At 38.7% G+C, this 26434-nt stretch overlaps 1 protein-coding gene across 1 annotated transcript; it reads left to right on the top strand.

The window, feature by feature from the left end:
- Window positions 1-11478: 11478 nt before the first annotated feature.
- On the top strand, window positions 11479-19275 carry LOC102230114 (adenosine receptor A1-like). Its single transcript, XM_005801394.2, has 2 exons — window positions 11479-12343; window positions 15550-19275. The coding sequence occupies exons 1-2, from the start codon at window positions 12003-12005 to the stop codon at window positions 16358-16360; spliced, it is 1152 nt and encodes a 383-aa protein (XP_005801451.1). The 5' UTR covers window positions 11479-12002; the 3' UTR covers window positions 16361-19275.
- The last annotated feature ends 7159 nt before the right edge of the window (window positions 19276-26434 follow it).

The following is a 26434-nucleotide window of genomic DNA, read 5'->3' as shown; positions in this document are numbered from 1 at the left end:
CTAGGCTGCATCAGATACTTTGATTCAGGCCCGATGACACCTCAGAGGTAAATTAGGATTCATAGTTCTGCCATTATTCCTTTAATTTGCTGTCTTTCTTTTCTTTTTCTTTCAACCCCATGCTCATCTCTCCATTCGCGGCACAAAGCGTGAACTGATGAATCCCTCCTTATTCTGTGTCTTATTATATCCGCTCTGCCTTTGACTAATTCACAGCCCGAGCCCCGAGTTGATTTTATATTCTGAGGTCAGTGTGGCCAAGGAAAACAAGAACAGACGGCTGATTTCAAAGAGACGTGAATGATCATTTGTGTTTTGCTATACTGTCCTCACTCTTACTCAGAGTGATTTAGTTATGTACAAGAGTTCACAATGCCATAGGGAGAATTATCATTCATGCTGTGGTTTCCTGATTCTCACCTTGTTTACTATTGAAATTTTGCAGAGCATCTGACAATAGTTTTAAAAACCAGCAGTTTTTCATATTTGCTTTAAGCTTTGAACATGCAAGTGATGTTAATTCATGCTTCTTTCATAGTACCTCTGATATATTGTTCCAGTAACAAATATGATTTTCATCTCCTTCCCAGAAGCCACTCAATTAAAAATATATTTTTTAATAAATCATCAGTGTAACTGTTTGAAAGGGCTAAAAGCTTCTTAGGTTTGTGACTAATTAAAAGCCAGTACTTCAACTTTCACGTAAACAAGACATGCAATTATGCATAATTGCTGAGCAGAAAATGTCCAGATAACGTTATCTGAAGGAGCAGCTGCAATGTTTCTCCACAATAAGCAGAACTAAAGAACAATTTTACTCTCCATGTACAGAGAGCATCAGAGAACTGCACTCCTGGCTGTATTTTCTTTCAGACAATTGGAGTGGTGAAAAGTGGGAGATAAAGCCAGGCGTTTTGAGAGGCTTGGTATTTTTTGCACAGTAATCTTATTTGGGACCGGTGTTAGATGACAGAGGAAGACTCTCCACAGAGGGTTGCATTGTGGAGCCATTGGTTTATGCTATTTTGCCGCAGTGATTGTTACTTTTAATGTGCTATAAAATGACACACTGTTATGTGTAAGGGAATGAAAACACTCTGGGAATGACCAGGTAAAAACATTCAAAGACATGAGATTCAAGATTGAAATTTGAAGAGCCACTCAATTATTTTACTGACTTGGGTTTGGATGACTATGGAAACTTTCAAAGCAGTCTGCAGGTGAGAGGCAGGATAGAAAATGGATAGCTCAGTAGTACTTTGCGGAACAAAGATTATAATTTCAAATTAATATTTCTTTAGAATAGACAATGCAATAGGATTATCAAAAAGGGGCTTAGTTTTGTTAATGATAAAAGGCCCTGCTGCTGCCCAAATGTAAAAACCATTCACATGGACAAGATTTAGTCATTAGCACTTATTGAAAGCATTTTATGAAGAAGTTCCTAATTCTTGATACAGTTTTTTAAAGTGAGTTTCAGAGTGTTTTTATCTTCACTGTGCTAAGTAACGTGTAGCTGTGTTTGTCATGGTTCCATTTATTTAAAACTTTAAATTAGCATTTTTCTTGTGCCATTTTTTGATTTGTGAAGACTAAAGCACTCCCACTACACCTGTCATGTTCTCTTGTCTTTCCTCTTTAGGAAACGCGAGTCTCTTTTCACGTCATCAGAAGGACGGTCTCTTTTGACTAATTTCTCTGGTGAATAAATCTACTTTATCAAATTTATTCACCTGAAACAAATGGAAGGCATTAATTACCACTTTAAAGACCCTGAGAATTCCAATTAGTTTAGCAAATTAATGTATAGATTTCAAAATGCTTCATTTTTTACATTTATTTGAAATGAATTGTTTTTATTTCAGGATGAGATTCTTCTTCTCTTTCAGCCTGTCTCCAAATCATACAGCATTGCTGCTCTCACTGCTGTCCTGTATAGCTTTCCTTTCATTTTTGCTGATAGCCTTTTATTGCACATCACACCTGACACTTTTCTCCACCCTTTTCCTCCTTTTTGAACATGCTTCTTCATCTATTTTCCACTTTCTCCTTCGCTCTGGATCGCTGACCCCAAGTATTTGAAGTCCTCTGTTTTCTTTACTTCTACTCCTTGTAGCATCACTGTTCATCTTTTGCACACATGTTTTCTGTCTTGTAGCAAGTAAACTAGTATTCCTCAATATCTAGATGAGATTGTGCTACTGAAATAAGAGGTTATAAATCTTTATGCAGGCTGCCAGAAAGCCTATAGTGCACTATACTAAAGGCTTTCTTAGCCTTTAGTATAGAAAGGCTAAGACCTTTCTCTTCTTCTTTATAACTAAAGAAGTGATAAAGTGTGAGAAGAATAACTGGAGGAGTTGTTCTTTTAGATGGTCAAAAATGCTCAGCTTCTCTAGAAAAATGTGCTTCCCATCTTAGACATTTCTTTAGCCTCTGAAGATACTGCTCTGAGCGAGAGCAGGGCACATCACTGGTGATGCTTCAGATAGCTGGCCAGAGGGCAGTTTTTATGTCAACACGAAGGAGAAAATTTGTGCTTTGTTGCTTGTTTTTTCAGCTTCCTTTGTGCTCTTCCACCATGAAAAGATCCAACATGAGCTTTGTATGTTCCACAGTGCTTAAGCTATGGAGCCGTTGATCCCTTCACAGAGCATAAGTCGTTTGATTGTTCTTCCCTTATAAAGCATTTGTCAAAGACAGTTCTGAAATGTTTAATGTATTTTCTTAATTTGGTATTTTTGTTGCTATGCTATTTACTTTCTGTTGCTCTGCAGGAGAGAGAGACTTTTTCTTATCACTTCTAAGTACAGGCTTCATTCATAAAGCTTTTGTTCCCACTGTTTAGGAACCCTGTTAGCATTTCTTTTGCCTTTCTTTCAAATATTGCTTCTTGCTTACAGATCCCTTTATAACATGCTGAAACAATATGTCTGTAAGGAATATATTTTACTCTTTCAGACTGCTTGTTAAACACTGAACAAAAAGAGACCTAGATTTTTTATTATTATTTTTATTTGCATCCTAATCCACTAAAGTAGCTTTCTTAAATTCTACAGTTTTAGTTTCAGGTTCATTTTATTATGAACTGATAATGGATTTTATTTATACCTGTTCTGTTCCCATAGAACAGGTACAAAGGTTCTTCTAGGAAGAGCCATAAATCTCCCAGTATTATCTTTGACCCGATTGAGGTGCAGATTGTGCTGCATGCGTACTCTGAAGCGACTTGTCAGGGCAGTGTGAACAGCACGTCCCCAAAGCAGTGGCATTTTATTGTTGATTTGGCCCATCTTGTGGAAGAAAAGACAGCATTATTTTAACAGCTATTCACAGGAAGTCTTGACGTGAATTCAGCAGGTGGCACGTAGCAGCTGCTGTGGGGAGCTTTTCTGCCGATGGAGAGCTTGCTTAGTGTCTTTGTGGTCTGTGATGAAGTCTGAGGCTTTCAGGTTTACTGCACCCAGGGAGCTGGATGCTGCCTCATTAATCCCCTTACACTCCACCCAGGCCTCATTGTAGGTGTCAAATTTGAGAGAGGCATGCAAAGCTTTAAAATAGAACTGCAGTCTGAGGTATTATATTTACTGCCTCACCATGTTCTTTTGTGGTTTTTTATTTCCAAGTGTCTCATTATTTATTATGCATTTTCTTACTAATTATAGAGGTCCATATTAAAATCCAACATATTCTGCAAATACCCAAATTCTCAAGGGAACATTTGGCAATTAGCTGTGTTGGCACCTAGCACCGCGTAAGATATAAATCTGTGGGAGCATCACTTTTTTCTGTCTCCTCAAGAAGACTGAAATATTCAGCACCTTGGCCGTGCTTTTGCGGAGCAGTACGTTTACTTCTTTTTCCTTTAGCCTGTGCATGAGAAAGACTGAAGTGATGCCAAGTGGCAAGGGAGGAGTGGCTGTCCTAAATGTTTGCCAGTGGGAAGAGGTGTTAGCTTAAAACAGGGGGGACGTGTCAGAGTTGTCAGGGTTTAGCATGTCATTAATTGTTGACAAAATAACCGTGCACTAGAGAAAGAAAAAAACCAGCCATCACCTGCTGGGCAATATATAAAGCATGAAATTCAACTTAATTAGTACATAATTAAGCAAAGTGGGGGAAGAAAACTTAAAAATTACTATGAATAAACAGGAACTAGCTTAAGCCAACAAAGCATAGGCACAAAACAAAGTCCAAATTGAAAAATGAGGTCACAACAAAATTTCTTATCATTTAAATTTCCAAATCTTTGGTAGTTTTTCCAAAGTCGCTCTACTTTCATCTGACTGGTGGCTTCTTCCACTTGCTGTTGTTGCATCAGTTCTTTACATCTAGGAAGAAATAAAATTGACACTGAGAAATTGCTGGAAATCTTAATTGGATCTCTCAATAAAAATATGTGACAACACACCTACACTTTACCAAATATTTAAAAGAACGCTACCAGCTGTTGAACTTGTAAAACTGCGGACAGGCTTTATCTAAATGTTTTTGCTGCAAGCACCTCAACAACACGCATCACTGCATGCCTTATCATGCACTTATCAGCCAGAATGAAGTTTCCATTCAGAGGTGGAAAAGTGGCTCCAGAGTAGGAAAATAGCATAACAGACCTATGAGACTGAATGTTGACTCTTACTTTTTTTTTTTCACTATAAAGGTTGTCTGTACTTGTTTATATGTTTTCCATTCTCAATATATTGTAATCACCCACTAAAATGGATCTATGGCAGGAATACAATTGTAAGTATCAACAAAACTATGGAAAACAATGTGCTAACACTGGGATTTGCAAATCAAATCTTGCCTTTAGGAGCTTTGGGTATTTCTCAGAAAATGTCACCATGTTCCAAAAAGAAGGGACACTGAAATCTTTTCTCTGAAAATTGTAACTACCTGTGAAGCTACTTTACTTTGACAACTTTAAGATACATGTTGTGGGGATTTTAACAAGCGTTGAAGTAGAGTTTTCTACATCAGCTAGGGTTTTAATTCACAACTTGCTGACACGTTAAAATGGTCTGCAAGATTCAAATGCTTTTATCAACAAACACAAAGGACATCTTTCCCTGCATTAGCTGTTCTTTGGAACATATTTCATATCGGAAGAGATTTATTCTAATTTAAGTCTGATTAACTTCCAAATAAATACTAATAGATAGTTTACGTTTTTGGTCATCACTTGACTTTACTGCCAACAAATGGCAGATTTTCTTGTTTGATTCTTATGGAAAGATACACATTGTCGTGATCTTTAGCAGAAAATGTTATACAAAAAGAGGGAAGCTGAGATTTTGGAGACAAGAAACATCCCTGTTGTTACGCTTCACGGTGGCAGTTTGGATTGTAATTTTCTTTTCATCTCCTCAATTTTCTCTACTGCTTGCCGCCCTGCAGGAGCAGCGTTTTGTTCCCTTGCAGGCTGTCACACCTGTTCCTCGTCACACCCATCACCAAGCTGTGTCTTCCTTGGATTTTCTCTCTTACCTGATTTGTGTTTGACAACTGGATTATGCTCAGATCTATCCCTACTTTCACTGAAGAGGTAACTGATTGTCTTTTATTATATATCACACATCTAACTGTTGATCTGTTAGTCTGCTCTTAACTTTGTCTACAATAATATATATTTTTTGTACATATCAGGGTTAATAATTATATGTTGGATATGAAAAAAGCACCATGCGGAAAGTATTTAAATAAATCCTCTTCACTCAACAAAATTGCTCCATTCACTGAAAGCTGAGTTTAATGTGTTATGTTTATTTATCGGATGGTATTCTGTTGAGGAAACAATTGTATGAGGTCGAATACTTTTGAAATTAATGAAAAATATTGTGTAGGAAAATTACTGGTGTAGATATATATATATATATATATATATATATATATATATATATATATATATATATATATAGAGAGAGAGAGAGAGAGAGAGAGAGAATATATTTACAATTACATTTTTTGTATTCATGGGGACACATGGACTTTTTACAACTTCAGTACAGTAACCCAGAATAATTTTGTTGATTTCTGTCTGATACTACTATACAAGTAGGAGTAATTTAAAAAAGAAAAAGATAGAAAGAACAAAGCACAATAGCACACAGCTAAAGATATTGTAGCTTGAGGATGTTAAGCACAAATCACAAAACTCAAGCACTGATATATAAAACAGTGGCCATCAAGACAGAAGTAGTGACAGAAAATCAAAGCAGGTTTTAGTTCATAAAGTAAAGATGTATTTGGAAATGCATCCACAAGCATGAGGAAGTAAGGAGAGCACGACAGACTTAACAAACCAGCACCCTACCCAGGAGTTTAAAAGCATGCTGTGGTAAGATGAGTCCAGCTGTAGTTCAACACAGTGGAGAACGACGGCTTGTTACAAAAAAATTACTGTTCAGAAAACAAAAATGTCTGCTGTGGTTCTCAGCATGTATGCTAGCACATGTCATCTGAACAGATTGCTTCGTTGTAGTAAGTCATTGTACTTTTATTCTAGCTATAAAGAAACTAGCGTAAAAGTAAGAAGTAAAAACACTGATATTCAGGAAGGTATTCAAAAGCTGATTTGTCATGAGTTGTTACAAAATAAATGCCATTAAAAATAAAATGAAGCCCCTTTATGTTAGACTTTTAGTAAATGTGGATTGCTGCTGTTGAGCTGTCATATATAATGGAAATGTTCTACACTGTGCAGTGTGCATGTTATGCAGTTAAGGTGTCAAATATCACACAAATGCCGCATTATTATTTATTTTTTTAGACTTTTTTCTTTAATGGTGCAGGTATAATAAGTGAATTATTCATTGTCAAGAATCCACGTAAAATAAATGCTATGAAAGTATTGTTATTCAACATGATTAATGACAAATTGTACCAAATAAACAAAAACTAAGCTTCTAGTTGATTTTCTTGGCTTGTTGAGTCAAAACACTTAGAAGGCGAGTTACTTCACCGTTTCTGGGATCTGCACAGGCCTATCAGTAATCCTTGACATCAGCAGGGTGTTTGGAGAGATTCTCTCACCAAACATCCCCGTTTTGACCAACAGAGACCTTTTGTGTGACGACGGATACTTGTTGTTGATGTGTTTCATTTTCACTATCAGCTTGAGCTTGAAATGGGGTGTTGTGGTAAATTTCTCAAACAGGTTGTGGGTCAGGAAGCTAACAGCCCTGAGAAGACTGAAACTGTGATATAGACGCCGCTGTTTTGTTTTTTTTGCAAACAGAAAATCAATAGATAGCCTCTGTTCACAGCAGGACATGAGACTCAGCAGTCACAACACTGGCCACCTTATCTTAAATCTGGGTCACACGGATAATGTGGAGTTTAATTCTGTAAATGCATTTTACAGAATTCAGTAACATGCAATATCCCATGATTAACATTACAGTTTTAATGCTATTGATTTGTTTTGAAAAGGGTAAGTCACTGCCTTTGTGAATGTAACTTTTTATAGAGTCAAGTTGTTTAAAATTGTTTCCAGAAATTAAACTAATTGTATTACATTTCCATCTTCATTTTTAAGGAAACCTTAAAACCTGTGTTTATTTGAAAATGAAGAGATTAAATGGGGAATCACTGTCATATGCCGCTCATTTCCAGATGGTTTCAAATTAATCAGAAAATCCACCTCTTCCCACTGACTGATTCAACTTTTCCTTAGACTTCCAGTTTCTTGTTTTTTTTTTTTTTTGAATGATGGTAACATTTTTGGTTTTACATAATAAAACCTATCCTCTGAGGAAAAGATTCTGATTAATGTGTTGCGATCCAAAGTTTTCATTCTGTCCGGTTGAGTAGTCTTCCGAGAAGACCTCAGCAGTTCATCACTGGGGCTTTTTAATGACCAAGTAAAAATAGTTTTGAGCTTAGTTCAGCAGACAGGAGGCTGAGGAGAGAGACAATGTCTTTCCTCATTAAATTGTGATCATGGTTCATTGCGTTGTTCTTCATCCGAGCAGATGAAATAGCCATATAAATTTTCTTGTTCATCAAAACAAAAAGCTTTATGTGCTTTATAAAACCCTCCTGTGTCATGCCGTGGCCCATCCAGTCTCCATCACTCACCACCTATTGACCCATGAAAAGCATAAGTTTCCCATTTCTACAGGATGTCTGAGGTGTGCACCTTTTTGGCACCCAGCATACATGGCTTTTTGAACAGTTCAGCAGATAAGACTCAAAACATCACCAAAAGGCACAAAACACTATTTTCAGAATTTAACAAGATTAATATTACTTGTTTTTTGTGTGCATGTTAGCACTAATTTGGCAATATTTCAAGAAATTGTGACTGAACTGCGATGGACTGGCGACCTGTCCAGGATGTACCCTGCTTCTCACCCGATGACAGCTGGAGATAGGCACCAGCACCCCTCCCGATCCCAAAGGGATAAGGCTGCAAGAAGTTAGATGGACGAATGGATGGATGGATGTGACTCTGAAACAAACAAGTCCTGTGTTTCTTTATAAACTCCCGCTTCTTCTGAAACGCCATCTTCAGGAAGTCATAACAACTGCACTCCTCTATTAACCTTTTAGCGATGTTTTTACCAGTATTGCATTGAGCAGCATCTCTTTTAATGAGCTCAGCAGAAGTGCAGTTCCGTCAGGTGTTTGCTAACTGCTGCTGGTTGGTCTGAAGGAGCTGAGATGGGGTGAGATATGCTGATAGGCATAAGCTCTGCATTGTGAACACTGCATCTCCGAGGAGGAGCTGCGCCTTGAAGGTGGTATTTGGTCCTCCCAGACGTTTTGGGCAGCTGAATAGTTGCTGATAGGTATTTTCTCAACCTATATAAAAAGAACCACAGACAACGTCATTTAGTTTTCAACCAAATTCTTGCAAGAATTGAGAAGACACAAAGGATCAGCTCCTACAAGCCAACCTCCTTGCCTTCTGCCATTCTGCTGCAGAACTTGTCTTTTTATTAGCAGAGAAAGGGAGTGAATGGAATGTGGACGAGTGATCTTAACAAAAAGGAGGGGCTGCCCTGATAACAAGGAAGGGAAAACAGAAACTAAATTCTACACACAGACAATTAGAGGCAACTAAGGAGTTTCTCAGGAATTTCTCCTAAAGAAGCACCTGTGAAAACATGCTTGAGATCAAGGAAAGGTTAGTTATGTCTTACACACAGTTAAACAAGTTCTTCCTCTCTGGGGTGAGAACACTAAAACACTAAACCTTAAAATAAAAAACAACTATTAATATAAAACTACTAATGTAAGAAAGATAACAAAACATAGTTGCCATGGGAGATTAGGGGATTTCTCAAGCATGCATGAAAGAATCAAGGTAACACTCCCAGTATGTTTTTTGATGAGGAAATAATTACGTAAAGCTCAAAAAAGTTGATTTTACATAACACTGACCTTTTAATCCATGCTGAGGAGGCTTGTCTGGGACAATCATATAATTGTCCCAAACAATTAAACTGCGGCTGGTGCAGATTAACTGCAAGCACGGGGTGACAGTGTTGTGCTAAGAATTCACAAATAAGTTAAACAAACAATACATACATATAAATGGATATAACGTATGTATGTAAAACAAATATGTTGTAAAGGTGCCCAGGCAATTGTATGCAAACAGGCGTCTGTACCTGGATCCAAGTAAATCTGTGGTATCACTTTTATAGATTGCATTGTTTTTGATTCTAGACTCAACAGAAAATGTTCACTGAACAGCAGAATCTGGTTCGTACAGCTGAAGCACTCTGCACTTCACTGGTCATTCAGCCTCAAATGGCAAAATCTGACAAATGTTTACTGAAGCGTTTCTTTATGTTCACATTCTGCGGGCATTAAAGTAAGTCTCACTGAACCTCCCGTCACATGAGTGATTCAGAGGTGCTGCAGAAATACATCCCACGAAACCAGTAAAGTATTGTGTGAAGACTGTACAGTAAAGCCCCAAATTACTCAAACCTCTGGCAGGTGTAGCTTTAAAATAACCTTGATTTTGACACTTTGGGGTAACTTCAACTTGATGTGGAATTGTTTTTGTTTCAAAACCGATACTACTATCACACATTACTATTTTCTTGATAGTTTGAGAGAGACTTTTCTCATTTGTTGTTTCAATGAAAAAAAAATGCAGATTTTAAAAATGCTAGGGGAATAAGTAATTTTAGGGTTAAACGTAAGTACATCAGGCCACTGCAGGGACGTCTGAAACCCTTTATTTCAATTGTGCACTAATGTCCTCAGTGTGTGTCGACAGAATTCAGAAATAAACTATGTTTAGACATCTGGAAACAAAGTTAGGCGAGCGTGCCCCGCTCTGGTTCACCACACTATAACAACATTTACTCAGACTGCTTTGTAATTTAAACTAAAAAAACGTTGGAAGGGGTGAACCTACAGTCTCTAATTGTCAGCAATACTGATGTGTTAGTTTACAACATGTGCTCTATGATGATTGATTTTTTTCATCCATGGCTTGGATCATGTTCATTATGATCTCCCAGGTGAGTAGGAGTTGGCGCGGGGCGGCCATATGGCTGCTACCTTCCCCTGTCTGTATTGGCTGACCTCTATAGCTAACTCAAGCTAATAATTTTCACAGCTCAAGTATTTTCAGTTCTCCTGCCATAACTGCCTCTACATATAAATCTTTACCCCAATGTCATGTCGTTTTCTACAATAATTAACTTACCGAGTGTAAATGCTGCCTTCCCGCTTCCATAAAACATCTGAGTGAGTAAAGTGCACCATCTGTGGCACCTTTCATTATGAATGATTATCCCTGCCTTTGCTCAAAGCTCACACCTCTCACTTTGAACCCGAAACAACAAGATAAGATACTGTGCCTCTCAGCTCGTACATAGGACCGGATAAGTTATCCTTATTTGTTCCATAAGTATCTTAGAGTGATAAAGAAAAATATTTGGCCTTGACCTTAAAATAAGTTCAAAATTCATTGCAGCAAAATTTTCTCACAATGCAAAATATGGAAAAGCACAAGACCATTGCATGTCTTTATGTCAAAAATGCAAATGAAATTGAGCTCTTGCCAAGAACAACATGAATCTAAAAACTTCAAAATTGATCAGTATGAACTTTCAACCATCCTTTGTATTATGAAAAAACAACGTTTTCTCTTATAACCTGTTTCATCTCATCTGTCAAAAATTGTTCTGTGGAAATTGTGCAACATTTGCACTTGTCGAGGCCCGTGGCAGAGAAATATCCTCGGGGAGGAGAGCGAGACTTCCTTTGGGATGGTTCCACAGAAAGTTGCACAGAATTTCTTGAAGAATTACTTGGAGAGCAAACCCTCTCTCCAAGTTCCCATTTCTAATGAATCCACTCCATTACATGGAAAAGAAGCCGGTCGAAAAGGCTCTGTTAAACGAAAACAGGAGCAAATGAAACCATTTTCTGGAACTCCGCGTTTTACGGTCACTCCTAATAAAAATAGGGAAAGAGTTTTCTTTCCCACAGAGATAAAGAAAGAGAGAGAAAGAGGGAGAGAGAGAGCGGAGCGAGAGAGAGAGCGATAGAGAGATGGGGAACAGAGCGCATTGCCGCCTGCACAGCAGCTGAATCTGTGCGCGCTTTCCTGTCAAAAATGCGCAGGCAGCAGCGCTGTTAAAACGTGCTCTGTCAAACTGAAAGACGTAGGCTGACAAAACGCCCAGCGCCCTCTCGAAGAAACTGGAGCCAGTGGGAAGGATGCTGCGCTTACGAGAAGCAGGTGTATCCAGCCAAGTGGAGGGGACGCAGGGAACGGAGCAGGAGCGACCCGCTGGAGCCGCTGGACAAAAGCACCTGCTTCAGAGGAACAGCCAGCAGTCTTTGCTGCTTCTTTCCTTTTTTTAATAGCTGGATTTTATCTCACGAAATGTGCATCTGGCATCCAGAGTGGGGAATAAGGGCGCCATGAGACTGACGGACGCACAACTAATTTGGAAAACACCTTAGAGGACAAGAGAAGAAAACAAAGATAGTGTGTACGTTTTTGTTGATCACAGAGATCTGCTGAAATGCCCGGGACGGTCTCCTCGGCGCCGCTGCTCTACATAGGCATGGAGGTTCTGATAGCTGTCGCCTCCGTGATCGGGAATGTGATGGTGGTTTGGGCGGTGAAAATTAATAAGTCCCTGCGAGACACCACGTTTTGCTTCATCGTCTCCCTGGCCGTGGCGGATATTGCGGTGGGAGCGCTGGTCATCCCCCTGGCCATCACGGTCAGCATCGGACTTAAGACTTACTTTTACAGCTGCCTGCTCGGGACGTGCACCATGCTGGTGCTGACGCAAAGTTCAATCCTGGCCCTGCTGGCCATCGCAATTGACCGCTATCTCAGGGTCAAGATCCCGACCAGGTAATGTGGGTCTTTCCTCTCAACGCGCACGGGGAAGGACGGGAGGATGTCGGGTCAAGGTTCAAGTCTGATTATTGTTTGCTCCATGTGGGAAGGGATGATGGTGGTCGTTTCTTCACACAGAGGTCAGAGCTATTACAGCTCTCTTCTTGGGAATCGATTTGCACGGGGATCGTGTTTCACTTCAGACTGTCGTGTTAAGGTCCACATTTGGGTAGATTTAGCTCGCCAGAGGATTCATGAAAACAACAGGGGCATGCTGATCACGCAGTAGCCCGTGAGTTTCTGTTTGTCCCGTCTTAACAGGGCCTTGCGGAAATACAGACCTGACACCACTGAACTCAGCAAGCATAACCCTCAACGGGCTTAAGTTGATTTTTATATGACAAACCAACACAAAGGTTCACATTAATGTGAACAGGAAGAAAAAGGAAAGCTGGCTCATTATTTAACTAAAGATAATCAGAGACGTGGATCATGCTTGGGTTCCAACTCCCTGGGTCAATAATTTGCAAACCAATCTTTTGTTACAATGACTCTACAAGTCTACATATCTTCACTGCTGTTGCATATCACGTTGTTTGTTTTTGGCCTATTCTTCCTTGTCAAAAAGTTTGGACGCTTTGGTGCAGACAATTGAATCCATGTCTGGACTTTGGCTGGGCCGTTGTGACACATGGAGTACAATGCATCTCTGGCTTTGTGTTTGAGGCTGTTTGTCCTGCTAGATCCTTGAAAGCTGCTGTCCTGCAGCCTTTACAGTCATTCCTACTGCAGCTGAATCCAATGAATGCCTCCTTACCAGGCCTCTGCAGAGCTGAATGACTGCTGATGAGAGAATTCAGGCATTTGATTCAGGTGTGTTGGAAAAATAAAGGTATCTAAAAGCTGTAGGATGGTTGGTCATAAAGACTGGACATTGCCATTGCTGGAAGATTAGCCTCAGGTTTTTAAACCTGAGGTTTTTAAAGGTTTTAAAGGTTTTTAAAACCACTTTTAAGTTTTCCTGATTACCCACTGTTAGCTTCGTATATCTTCCTAATAAACCTGGTCAGCCTCTATGATGCTGCCACCATTGTGTGGACGATATGACCAGCGTGATGGGAAATATTACTCTTTTTTGCCACAAATAGTTTATCCTATGTGGTCAAAAACGTACAGTTTCACTTTATCTAACCACAGTTTTTTTTCTTCCACATGTTTGCTGTTTTTCCTACTTAGTTTTTGATAAACTGCAAATGGAACTTCTTCTCCAGAGTTACCATTGGCCTCTTGGCTGCTTCTATGATTAAAGTTTTCCTTTTCCAGCCAGACAATGTTGATTTCAGGTGTTTACCAGAACAGAAACATGTTTTCTTCTGTAGAGCCATCCATCATCCCATCAACCCTTACAGGTTTCCCTGCTACAGAAAAGCCACTTGATGCTGCAGTCACTGTGTGTGGTAGGGATAATGTGTTCAAGATGGACGTTCATCTCTTTGTAGGCTTAGACTTTCGCCAAATGTTTTATAGCCAAATTCTGCTTTAAGCATCTTCACAGCTTTATCCTTGACCTGACTGCTGTGTTCCTTCATCTTTATGTCGCTGCTGTTTTCTAACAACACAGAACAAATTTACACTGACAAACAGGCATACTCTGATTATTGTATTTACCAGGGGACTTCCTTAAGAAATTGAAAACTGAACATGAAATTGGATTTTATTCAGGTGTATCAGAATGAAAGGGCTATATAGATGTTGATGCGCAGTATTGTATGTAATGTCACAAACTGTAGAAAAGTTCAAGGGTGTGAATTTTTTTGTAAGGTCTGAATGCATGTGATTTTAATGACAGAACTAGAGCAGTCCAGGATAATGACTAGGAGCTGATAAGACAGCCAAGTATCAACTAAACGTTGTAATTTATTATTTCTTGTCACCACAGATAATAGCTTGTGGCTCATTACGACACTCTTGGAAAACCTTTAGCTGTTGGCGTCTTATTGCTTTCAGCAATCCAAAGTCCTTTTAATTGTGGTTCAAGTGAAATAAATCAGCAATTTTCAGGGATGTTCAGCATCTTCCATACTTTCTAACAAAAGCGAAAATGTTAATTCACAGATATACCACAATTAATGGGCACATATTACAGTTTTCGCAACATTTCCTTTTTAGTTGTGGTGACGCTTGTAGCTTGTGACAGACAAGCCAGTTTCCATTTCCAAACTCTGGAAATATGCTTAAAAAAAGCTTGAAAGAAAAAGAGTGAACTGGGCAGCCAAGCTTTCACCAATTACGTACTAAAATCTTCAAACCATTTAAGTCTTTTGCTCCATCAGAACAATGAAACAAATGGTGCTTTTTGATGCTATTTTTCTTCTCTAAGGAGCGAACAGGCGTCTCTGTACCGCTACATCTCAACACATACTGTATGCCTCCTAATCAATACTAGACACAGGACATGGCACCAGTGACAGTCAGGCTAAAATGCAAGGTCCGGTTTAGCTCCAGGCTCCCTTTTTAGCAAAGGTCAGCTTGTGATGATGCAAACATTTTCTCATCATACTCTGTAAATATCAACCAATGGTAATCTAGTCATGATCCAATTACTGCTCTGCATGCTTTCTAGCACCGAGGTGGATCAGATAAATGTTTACATGTGTGCCTTTAGGCTGCGCCTGTTTCATTTCTTTCTCTGTAGACGCGAGAGGAATAATAACATTTCAGAGACCCTGAATCTTTTACCTCAATCAGTCTCTCACCATTAATCCTTTACAGTAGGTTATTTAGAAGATATACATCTGAAGCAGAAATGGGAAGTCTGGTGGACCAAATATTGCATCTGCAAAATTAAATTGCAAAGTTAAGAATCATGTATGAAAAACAATATGGCTGCAGAGTATAAAGTACGCTGATGTTACTTTCAGGGATGCTGCCTAATTTGCACTGCAATGAGCTGCAACCCATCAGCTTAGGGTTTAAAGTATTCAAGTCAAGGACAATAAAATAAAACTTATTCTGGTTGCACATAAACAAATAAATAAATAAAGATAATAAAATAAAAAACATTTCAGCAAATGTCAAATATGATGTTCAACCAACACAAGAAGATAATATTAGTTTGCTAAGTTTAAAAAATATATACATCAACTGTTACAGTTTGTGAAAGAAAACATGCATGTTCCAACAGTGAAGACATTTTGACGTATTCCTGGTTTTTCCTGCAGGTACAAGCGGGTGGTGACGTCCCGGCGGGCGGGCCTGGCTGTGGTGATATGCTGGACGTTGGCGTTCATCGTGGGGCTGACGCCCATGTTAGGGTGGAATAATCTGAAGCGCCTCCAGGAGAACGGCACGATCGGCCCGGACCTCATCGTCACCTGCCAGTTTGAGACCGTCATCAGTATGAAGTACATGGTTTACTTCAACTTCTTCGGCTGCGTCCTGCCACCTCTGCTGTTCATGCTGGTCATATACGTGGAAATCTTTTACATGATCCACAAGCAGCTGAACAACAAGAAAATCACCTCCAGCTTCTCAGACCCCAACAAGTACTACGACAAAGAGTTGAATCTTGCCAAATCTCTTGTTCTGGTGTTTGTTCTGTTCGCCATCAGCTGGCTCCCCCTTCACATCATCAACTGCATCACGTTCTTCTGTCCCCAGTGTGACAAGCCAATGGTTCTGCTCTACATTGCCATCCTGCTCACTCACGGCAACTCCGCTGTCAACCCAATCGTCTACGCTTTCCGCATCAAAAAGTTTCGCACTGCGTTTCAGAAAATATTGCAGCAGTACTTCTGTTGCAAGGAGACGCTGGCGTTGGACTTCCAGCAAAGTGACAGAAAAGACAAGGCCAATCTGGAGCCAAAACCGGTTGCATCGCTTCAGCCTGCTCAATTGGGGGTCTTTAAATCGTATCCTTCGCTGGAGCTGCAGCTGCAGCCGTCTCCGCTGGAGCTCCAGGACGAGCAGAAGATTAAAACACCTCAGCAAACTTACAAACTTCCCCCTTTTGTCGAGCAGAGTGTAGCCTGAGCGAAGGAGAGAAATGGTTGGCTAAAGAAATAAGCTCTTGTCCAAAAGCGGTGGCTCTCTCCTCATCTGAATGTAGTTTGAAGAGAACAGATCACAGCAAGGCGCCGCAAAGCTCTTGCGATTAGCAACGTGGTTCTGTGGAAGATTGTTCGTCCTCAGGAAGAGCACACATGCACAAAACAGTGCAGGCAGCATACTGAGAAGCCTGCAATGTCTATTTACGTGCTTATCTCAGTAAGATACTGAGCACATGAAGCTTTAACTGTTCTATTACTTATGGTGAAGCCGTTTGTGTGAACATTAGAAAATGTGCAATATAAGTTATTGTGCTTTGTCAGTATCAACATCTCTGTGTTACGACTTGCCTGAACATTTATACATCAGACAGAGCAGGGTAATCTTACTACTTTAATACTGTGTATGTTCCAACTGACTCTGGCTAAAAAAATATATATATATGAATGTAATCATGTAAATATGAGACGGCATTCACTTGTGAATGCTCGACTAATCTTCAGGGTCTAAATCGCACATTGACGTGTGCAGGAAGCAGTGTTAAGGGACAGAATAATGTAACGAGAGCTAGCATCTCTCCTATGGAGCTCAGTCAGGCCTCAGGTGATCCAGCTGCAGTTTTCCATTGCAGACGAGACGGACGGGGATATAAACAAGCACACAGAGGCTTTAAAATTTTAAAAGCTACATGCAGGACACTTGTAGCAGCTCACAGGGGAAAAACACAAGATGCTCTTAGATCTCATGTTTGTTCAGTCTCCACGTCAGTAAGCTGCGAGTGAAGTTTTCTTTAGCTCCTTGTCATCGCTACATCATGACAGTTTACCATCACCAACTGTGGCTTTCATGGCCTTGTTCAAATATTCAACCGAACACTGACTAAATTCTGAAATGTCAACCTGAAGATTGTGAGTTTAACCTGTAAACTTATTATTTTGCATCTTGCCAAACTGAAGCATCTTCAGATTCATAATTAAACTATGTTCAATACCTCTTAAACACAGGATGTAAAGCTGTTTTTTGTCTACCCGTTATTCTTATTTAATAATCTTCCTTGAAGGGATAGCTTAGAGAGGATCTGTTGAAATTTTATAAATACTTAGCATCTTACCTGCAGTTGCTAAAGCTCTTGACATCCTCATTTTGTTTAAATCCAGATTAGCTGTAACCTAACAGCCACTTCAGGGTGGCCAAAATGAACTTTTATCCCTTAAAAATAACTCCAGTTTAAAAGATTTTATAACCGTTGATGGGATGAATCTTTAAACTGTTGCTACATTTGTTATTGGGTGGTTATTTACAGAACACAGATTATTATTAGTCCAGGATGAATGAAACCTTAATCTGTCATTATTCTTTCATTGGGTTGTTATTTACACAGAAGTCAATGAATATTTACATAAAAAATGAAGATAGTGAGTGGTGTTTCGCTAGTGATCTTCCTATGTGAAACATACTGAGAATGGAAAATAAAAAGTCACTACCCAATGAAAATAAAAACAAGCTAATGCAAAAATGACTAATACAGCATTCAATTAAATAACTATGTTTTTCACTTTTCACATGTTTTTCATCAGCCAGTTGGTTCGACTGCACCATCTTGAGAAATCAGCTTCCCTGTGTACATACTGACCAGTTTGATGGTAAATAACCACTTAACTAAAATGTCACAAAAAAACAGTATTTATGCAAACTACCATGGCATTTTCAAAAGTGGAGTTGTTTTAAGAATATTTCTCTCTTTCAAGGTCAGGAATTTTGTTGTAAACGCTTCGGTTTTAAGAAGGAGGACATTTTGATTGCTTCTCACCCTTTTGAGAAGAAAAGAATCAATGCATCCTCACAAATGAGTACTGATAACACAGTTTGAGCTTGCCTTTGTAGAAACCGTGTTTGTACACTAAAGCTGTTTAGCAACAGGAAATATGATTTGATGGAAAGGTCATGCAGACCAGACTGTTTTCTATTCATTTACAGGGTAAATTATGTTAAACAGCAGCCTTGGAAGGCTGCAAATTGCTGTTGCTGGACACATTCATGAAAACACAAATTGTCTGGTTTTGCAGTTCATTATGTTCTCACAGGATCTGCAGCATTATGAGGCATTTCAGCGACTGGTTCAACTGTTTTCCTCAAAATTAAAACCCGGGCTAGAAAACAAGGAGCATTTTTAGAAAAACAACATTTCAATTCTCATTGAAAGTCTTAAGAAAAATACATTTATTAAGGAGTCTGGACTTTCTTCTACAAAGTAACTTCAGTCACATCTGCACACATTTCTGCTTAAACAAAGGGCAGCTTCTGACCTCTTCTCCCCCGACAATAAAACAGAAAAAATAAAATTGTCGGTACTAATAGGGTTGTTAAAGAAAATGAGCAAAACCCAAGTAAAATATTCATTCATTCATTCATGTCATTTTAAATTATCAACATTTTGAATCACTAAAAACTACCCACAACTTCACAAACACATTCAATATCAGCCACATCTGTGCTTCCCCTTTAACTTTAGGAAGTGGGATCTTTGTGAAAAATAAAAATAAACAAATGGCTAAACATATATTAACGCTCCTCTCATGTCCATTTTTAAAAAGGAAGGATAAGTTCATTAAGAGCATTTAGGACTCTGGGCAGAAGACCATAGTAAGATGTTGAATTCAATAAATCATCCTCAATCATTCAGGCAGAGCCATTTTATTAGGGGTCTGAAAGAAGCCATATCTTAATTGACCTAAGGAGCACATGCACATACACTCAAACAAGTTTCTGTGGATTTTAAAAGCAGGCACTTTACTAACTCAAGGATTGATTTTAATACACCAGGTTTTTTATTATTATTATTTTAATACACGCTGCTGTAAAATGCCCCAAAATATTCAATAAATTCTGACGTAAATGTGCTTTCCTGTCTGGCTTTTCAAAAATGTAGTGTCAGTACTTTTTATGCTGCAGTAAATGATAATGCTATTAAATTTAAATGTACATGACAGAAAATGCAATTTGTTTGAATGTATGGGGTACATCTATTTAGTTCCTTTTCTTAAAAAAAAGTGGATGTTTGCTTTCTATCGTTCCCTCTTTATGAGTCACCACTTGAGTTGCAATCATCAACTCCAAGCCGCTAATATCCCACTTTGCGCTGCACGTTGGTGCAGCAGATGGCTGTCAGGATATTCATCAACACAGCACAATAATGCAAAGAGTTTGTGTTATGTAACGCTGGAGTGGCGGCTCATTTTTCCCATCAAAGACTAAGTGAATTCCTCTGATCGGTGAAGTCGTGAAGCTCCAGGTAGATCACACAATCAAAGTAAACACTGTTCGCTCAGTGCTGTGTTTCTGCTGGATTTTCTTCTCACAGGCTGCCATCAGATTTGCTTCAGTCACCTCACTCAGATATAACACAGGAATACCCACAGAGGAAGATGTGGTGCTTTTTATATGCAACATTTGCTAACAAAAATCAATAAACAAATCTAATGCTTTATAAAGAGCGGAGAACCGATATTGCATTCTGAGGCTATTCTTATTCTGGTAATAAAATGAGTGATCGAATATCAAGTAAGAAAGGATTCCTGAGAAGAACAACAGGAAGAGTGGGAATATTAGAACTGAGGTGACCTTTGCCTGTCTGTGGGGTTAATGTGGATTTTACCTGCAGGTTCTCAATACGAATTTGCCCTAATTCAATAATAACCCACTTTAAAACCAGCAGAAATAACCAAAATCACAAGTTCATGTCAGTAAATCAAGCAAATCATCAATTAAAAATATTTTAAAAATTGTTTAGAGTGATTAGACACATAATGTGGTACTAGAGTGTGAAATTTTCTTTTGTACAATTGTTGACACTATTCTGGTTCATTGAGATGAATCTTTAATAATCAGCTTGACTACATGTATAAGAAAAATGTTCAGAAAATGTGGGCAGGTTAGTGATATGCCTGATTAATGTTACCAAAAAGATCACCAGTGTCCTTCGCCATTCTCAAACTTCCCTTTGGTTGGCCAGCATGTATGCTGATCAATATATCCCTGTGGTCAGTTTGTTTCAATCATGTTTCATGGGAATAATGACATGCACAGAGTTTCAAGCCTCTAACGACTCCCTGCAGCTCCAACGCTGCTGGAAGCTGAGGAGGAAATGCATGGCATAATATTTATGTCACAGTGAAGAGTTTTTGTTTTTTTTCTCTTACATTAAAAATGGAGGAGCAGTGTGAGCTACCTGGGCTCTCATTATGCAGCCATAATGAACGAGCAAACATTGTGTGCTTGTGTGTTTCTGTTGGTGCTGCACAGCAGCAATCACGGCTCCTTGTAAGAGCTGTAAACAAATGCAGCTGAGACCAAAAGACGTTTCAACTGCACTTTACAGATGATCCTGAAAAGAGCAGGATCATCTGTCACATAAAGTTAATTGCTAACATAGTTCTGCATGACTTCAAACTGAAGCAATCAGTCATAAAGAAAAACCAAACAAACAAACAAAAACACTTGATGTAGAATCGGGCCACCAGTTCTGCATCTGTGTCAAACTTATCTGCAGATTGAAGAAGAATCAGAGCAGGAAACTCGACGCCAAGTTGGCATTACAGCTAACAAGAGGCTGCATCCAAACTGATAAGCAAAAAAATATGTAAATATATAAATAAATACAAAAAACAGATCATCTGAATTAGCAGCAGATGGCAAATTTGCACTCAGTAACAGCTGAACTCAGCTAGTTAAACTGAAATGACGCCCATAATTTATCTGAACTTCTTCAGTAATGTTAGAAAATGTTAGCTGAACCTAATAGCTATTAGTGATTGATCTTCACGTCCTTAATGAGCAACAAGGTATGATTCTATACAAAATGCTTCGATAAAAAAGCATCACAATCAAACTAATTTACAAAATCATGTCTGTGAAATTGGTTATTCAAATAAGAGCCTTGCAAAAAGGAAACAAGCATTAATCTTTAAACTTCTCTAAATATGGGCCTGTGGATTAATTATATACAATTAAATGCTGAAGGATAGTAGTAAATTAGATGGAATTGTCTTGTTATGTGAAGGATAAATAAATACAGTGGCACAATGTTTAGTTCACAATGATCATTTTGCAGATCAGACTAAGCTGGAAAGATTTTTGGTCGCATAATTGTCTGCTTGTGTGAAGGAGAGATTTTCCAGAGGCAGTGTGAGGCGTTCTCCGGCTCAATGATGCATCATCTGCTAAAACATGAATTCCCACGACCTCAGCTCCATTTTAAAGCCACCTCGGTCTGTGCGTCTCCTGGTGGTAGAGTGCCACCTGCTGGTGAAGCTTGCTAAAGCCAAAGAATTTCATTACTGCTAAGTGGGGGAAGTCATTATTGAGCTGGCTCATTTCCAGTGCACAATCTTTTATTAAAAATATCTTTATGGGCGCTCCAAGATGAGCCTGGCTCTTATTCACATACTAATTAACGTCACGAGGGGATGTGCAGCGCAAGAATAATGGAGCTGAAAAAAAAAGAGATACAAAAAAAAGATGGCTGATAATGACAAGAGTAGAAGAAGACAATCCTGTAGTGATATTCAAGCAGCTTCTGGTCATCACGCTGTGCTGTGGGTCCTCAGAAGAGACGAACAGGAAATTACCCGACATTCGTCAAAAACCCCACCGCTAGCTGTTGCTTTTTTCCACTTAGTTATTATTATTCAAATAACAATAAATCTACAATAACAGACCATGTAGTAAAAAAAAAAATACTAAGAATATGATAGTTTTTTTGTGAAAACCACTAGTTCCACAGTGATTTGCTGTAAATTGATTTTTTTTTTTTAGAAAACAAGCTGAATGTACTTATCTTATTGTTAAAGGAACAAGAAATGTTTACAATGCAATATTTCTAAAATTTCTTTAAAACAAAATGTGCAGACACATCCACACGGTCCAGTGTTCTCATTTTAAGTGATTTATACATCACAATGTCCAAAATCAGCCAGTTAAGTCATCTTGGCCGTTGTAAGGATTTTGTGTGGCCCAAAACCAAAATTCACAATCATAAAAAACGTCTGGCCCAGCAGCAGGCGGTTGATCCAGACAGACACATTTTAGCATTTTGAGGTAGAATCTTTACTAAAGGGAGGCAAAAACGATGTAATATCAATTGGAACACATTAACTATTTAGCTTTTTAACTTCACAGGTAAGAGGACCGGAAAATCCAGCAACTTTTACTGAAAAGCAGTCTTACTCACACCCAATGATTAAAATTGGCTGCATAAAGCAAGTCTTTTCAAAGAAAGAGTGAATCACAAGTCGTTCTTAATAATTTTTGGAGACCAATAAAAACAGAAGTCAGACCCACCATATTTATGACATCAGATTCCTTTTTTTAATTTTTTTTTATTAAAAGCGGTTCATGAGCAATCAGTTTCAGGGTTTGGATGTAAGAAGTATTTACAGACCATTTTTCTACAAACAATCATGCTATTTTTTAATTTCATTAAAAAATAAATGTTTTGAGTTTTTTTTAGCAATAAAAATCACAAGAAACTGATTCTAGTGGGTGGTTTTGTCTAAAAAGGTTTGAACACCACTGCTCTGAACTGCTTTGGTGTAAAGGCAGTAAATATCAATGACTTCTAATCTTTGATGGGCTTTTCTGCTCTCAAATGAAATTCTGCTCAGAGCCTTATAGACTCGTGGCAAAAGCAAGTCTTTTATTGAAAGCTCTCTGAACAGTGGCAGGAATATTCAAGAATTTAGATTCCTTAGGAATTCAGGGAAGAAGTTGCAAGACGTGATCTGGAGTACCATCAGTTTTCATCAGAAAAATCAGTTTTGTTTATCTTGTTAGATTTCTGAGCAGGTGTTTGAAGCTTCCCTCTGTCTTGCTGAAAATAGTTTGGGCACAGTGCAAAAAAAATGTTTCCACATACCCACATTAGAGCACCCACACTCCATCAGATATTATTGTGGCCAAAGTTGATATAATTAAGTGCTTCATGTTTTGGAAAATGAAATGTTGTTCTTGCTCCTGTCGCGTTCTGGAAGTGGGGGGGAAGAGTTCTGCTCTCGTCTACTTCCAGTGGTACTGACTCAGTCAATGGCAGATGTGCAACCACAGCAGTAACTCCACATTTCAGGCTTCGTTACTGGAAGCCGACAACAGCATGAACAAGCAAGGCATGTTTGTCATGGCAAGAGATGCTGCTGCTTACACATAGGGTCGTGTGAGTTCAAACCACAACGGCTTGCACATCTTGCAACCAAAAGGCCCCCCGAGAGCAGCAAACACACAGAAAGAGGAACAACCGCCTGCCTCAACAAGTCTGCGCCAAAGTTGTGGCTGCAGAGGCAGCCGAAGTGCTGAGCCTGACTCACTTCCAACCTGCTATCAGCTGTTCCTACTCTATCAAGGAGGGGAAATTCCCATAGCTTTTCCCGTTTCTTTCCCCACACCGTGTGTTTAAAAATGTGCTGAGGAGTGATGGATGAGAAATGACTTTTAAACTGGGGGGAAGTGTGGGTTATAGCCCCTATTTTCTTGGCGGCAGATGCTGAAAACAACTTAAAAATGTTATAAGGGCGTTAACAAGCAATAATAATATTCTGTGCAATCAGAGTGCCCATCGTGGGCCTGGCTTCCCTCCTTGTGGTTGTGCTTTGAATGGCATCCACCCATGATAACCGCAGCTTAAGACTGGCAGCAAATTGTTTTTAATGATGGCAGAGCAAAAGCTTGCCATATTCCCCCCGTCTGCCTCCACTTGTTCTGTACTGGCAGCGAGCGCAGTCAGTTCTTATAAAAGGACAACAAGCACAACAGTTTCTTGTTTTCTGCTGTGGATGCTCACAAGCTCGTACAAATTTGAAAAAAAATATAGCTTAGAGTTACAGTTCCCTTGGGGTGGACTAGTGGTGTCGGTATTAAGGCGCCAACCATGAACCACAACAATCCGTTTCACATCCTGCTGGGTTACTCTTCCCTGAAAAGCTTCTTCTTCTGTAGCTTCATGCTTTATTTCGATCTACACTCCAAAGTATTTCTGACACATTTACAGTCTCTGAATATTTTTGACCGGTAGCACAGGTACACATTGAATACCACAAACCCCAAATTACCCAACAAGGATCTGAGAACGTTATCATCAACCTCATAATCACTCAGTCGTAGCAGAAACTGTGTGGACGCACATTTAAAAACATTCCATCATATCCTGTCTCACTCATCAGTATGTGCCAATACTGTGGATTACCTAAGTAGAAACACAAGCAAAGGAGGTGTTCTGGTGTTCATATAAGAAAAACATGTTAAAAAAAAAAAAGGGCTACATGACGCAGACTGTCTAAAAGCTTGATCAGTGGATGTGTGGAGTGGATTTTCCCAAAGGCTGTCTGAGGCTTACAATCTATTTATGAAGCACATAGAACTTTTAAAAAGATAGTTCAGATTTTATAAGAAATGGTTTTGGTTTTAAGAGGTTATTCCTCTTATGGATCCAAAAGGTAATAAAACAGAGGTTATTTTTAATGCTAATGAATTATTAGAGTATGATAACTAGCAGAACAGATGTACTTAGTATACATCTTAATTTCTCTAACGTTCCTTTCTCAATTGTGTTTAAGATTGTAGTTTATGTTGTTCATTCCCATATCCAGAGCCAAAACATCTGTCATAAGACAGTTTAAAATAAACAAAGCAAGAGTTTAAAAGCAAACAAAGCACAGCATCTAAGAGGATGACGGAGGCTTATCAAAACAAGAGGAAGCTTGTATTTAAAACTCCAAACTTGGACATCAACACATAAAACAGTGGTTACCCAAAGAGAAAAAAGAGAATGTGAGTCCAGATGGAAGAGATTTGCATGGAAATTTGTCTAGTGTAGAAAATTAAATCTTGGAGAAGTTCTGTCTGAAACTCGGTAGCTTGAAGACCTAAGCAACCAACATCCTATGGTGGGGGGATTTGAAACTCTCCGTGGTGCCGTGGTGAGCCCTGTCTGCCTGTAATTAGCTATAATAATGAACAACACTGAAATTTAAAAGCAGCTACAATTCTGGCAGGATTCAGCGAGACGTAACTGTTGCTTCAGTTCTGACCAACATAGTGACTCTGATGCAAACATCACTTCCTTCACTTAATACAACTCTGTCTCCAGAATGAACCCTTTCCTTCTCATGGTGAATCAAATTGCTTTTACAGTATACAGACTGAATTTTCGTGGTAACATTGCAGTTATCTTGCAGTTTATTTCAGTATAGCCCCAGAAACACATCAACATTTAACAGGAAGAAGCTGGAATCAAACCTACAACCTTCAGATTGAAAGACAATTACTGACATGCAAACACACTCGCACTTAAACAATTTTGGTTTAACAAAGACGCGGTATAATTTTATAGGGAGGTAGAATCAAAACAATAACTTTATGATTACAAGATGACCGGTCTGTCAAAACAGTATTTGAATGAATGTCACCACAGTCATACATCCATAGTTATTTCTTTAAAGTTTGTCCATCAATATGGTTTTTTAGACGGTTTCTGACTTTAATACAACAAAATTATTGGGGAAAAGTAAAAGTGCTTAATCGATTTTTATGTATTACCAATAAACGCCAACAGATTCACTCAACAGATTTTGATTTATTTCGTTGAAAAAATTGACTTATTTTCTGTTGATGGCATCATGTAATACCATGTGGTACTTGGTGACACATCATCATCCGTATGTGGAAATGCATTTCCTTTTAAAGAATCAACCTGGCTCAGCTGCTTTAGAATAAAATCCCATAAAAGAGTTTATTATGATATATTAAGGCTTTATACTGGCAATAATTTAAAAAACAGGTATAGATAATGGATGTATGAATGGCATTTCAAGTTTCTTTGAATTCCAAATTTCATTCTGATCTAAGCTGAGATATGGCACAACTTCACTGTCCTTTGATTTTGTCTTTTTTCTAACAGTTAATTATATTAGGTGAGCAAGTTTAGATGCGTAAGCCAGAAATATTCCCAGAGGTGACTAATAGCCTGGATTTCGCAGATATATTAGTGAAACGGCAGCGACTTTCCTGTCT

The sequence above is a fragment of the Xiphophorus maculatus genome, chromosome 1, assembly GCF_002775205.1.
Source record: "Xiphophorus maculatus strain JP 163 A chromosome 1, X_maculatus-5.0-male, whole genome shotgun sequence".
Classification (NCBI taxonomy): domain Eukaryota; kingdom Metazoa; phylum Chordata; class Actinopteri; order Cyprinodontiformes; family Poeciliidae; genus Xiphophorus; species Xiphophorus maculatus.
Note: the sequence above shows the minus strand (reverse complement) of the source record. Positions and strands in the feature narration are given on the sequence as shown.

Bases quoted from the DNA above. Each gene is read 5' to 3' on its own strand.
- LOC102230114 (XM_005801394.2), top strand. From the start codon at position 12,003: ATGCCCGGGACGGTCTCCTCGGCGCCGCTGCTCTACATAGGCATGGAG. The intron at 12,344-15,549 runs GTAATGTGGGTC...TTTTTCCTGCAG, and splicing joins AGGGTCAAGATCCCGACCAG to GTACAAGCGGGTGGTGACGT.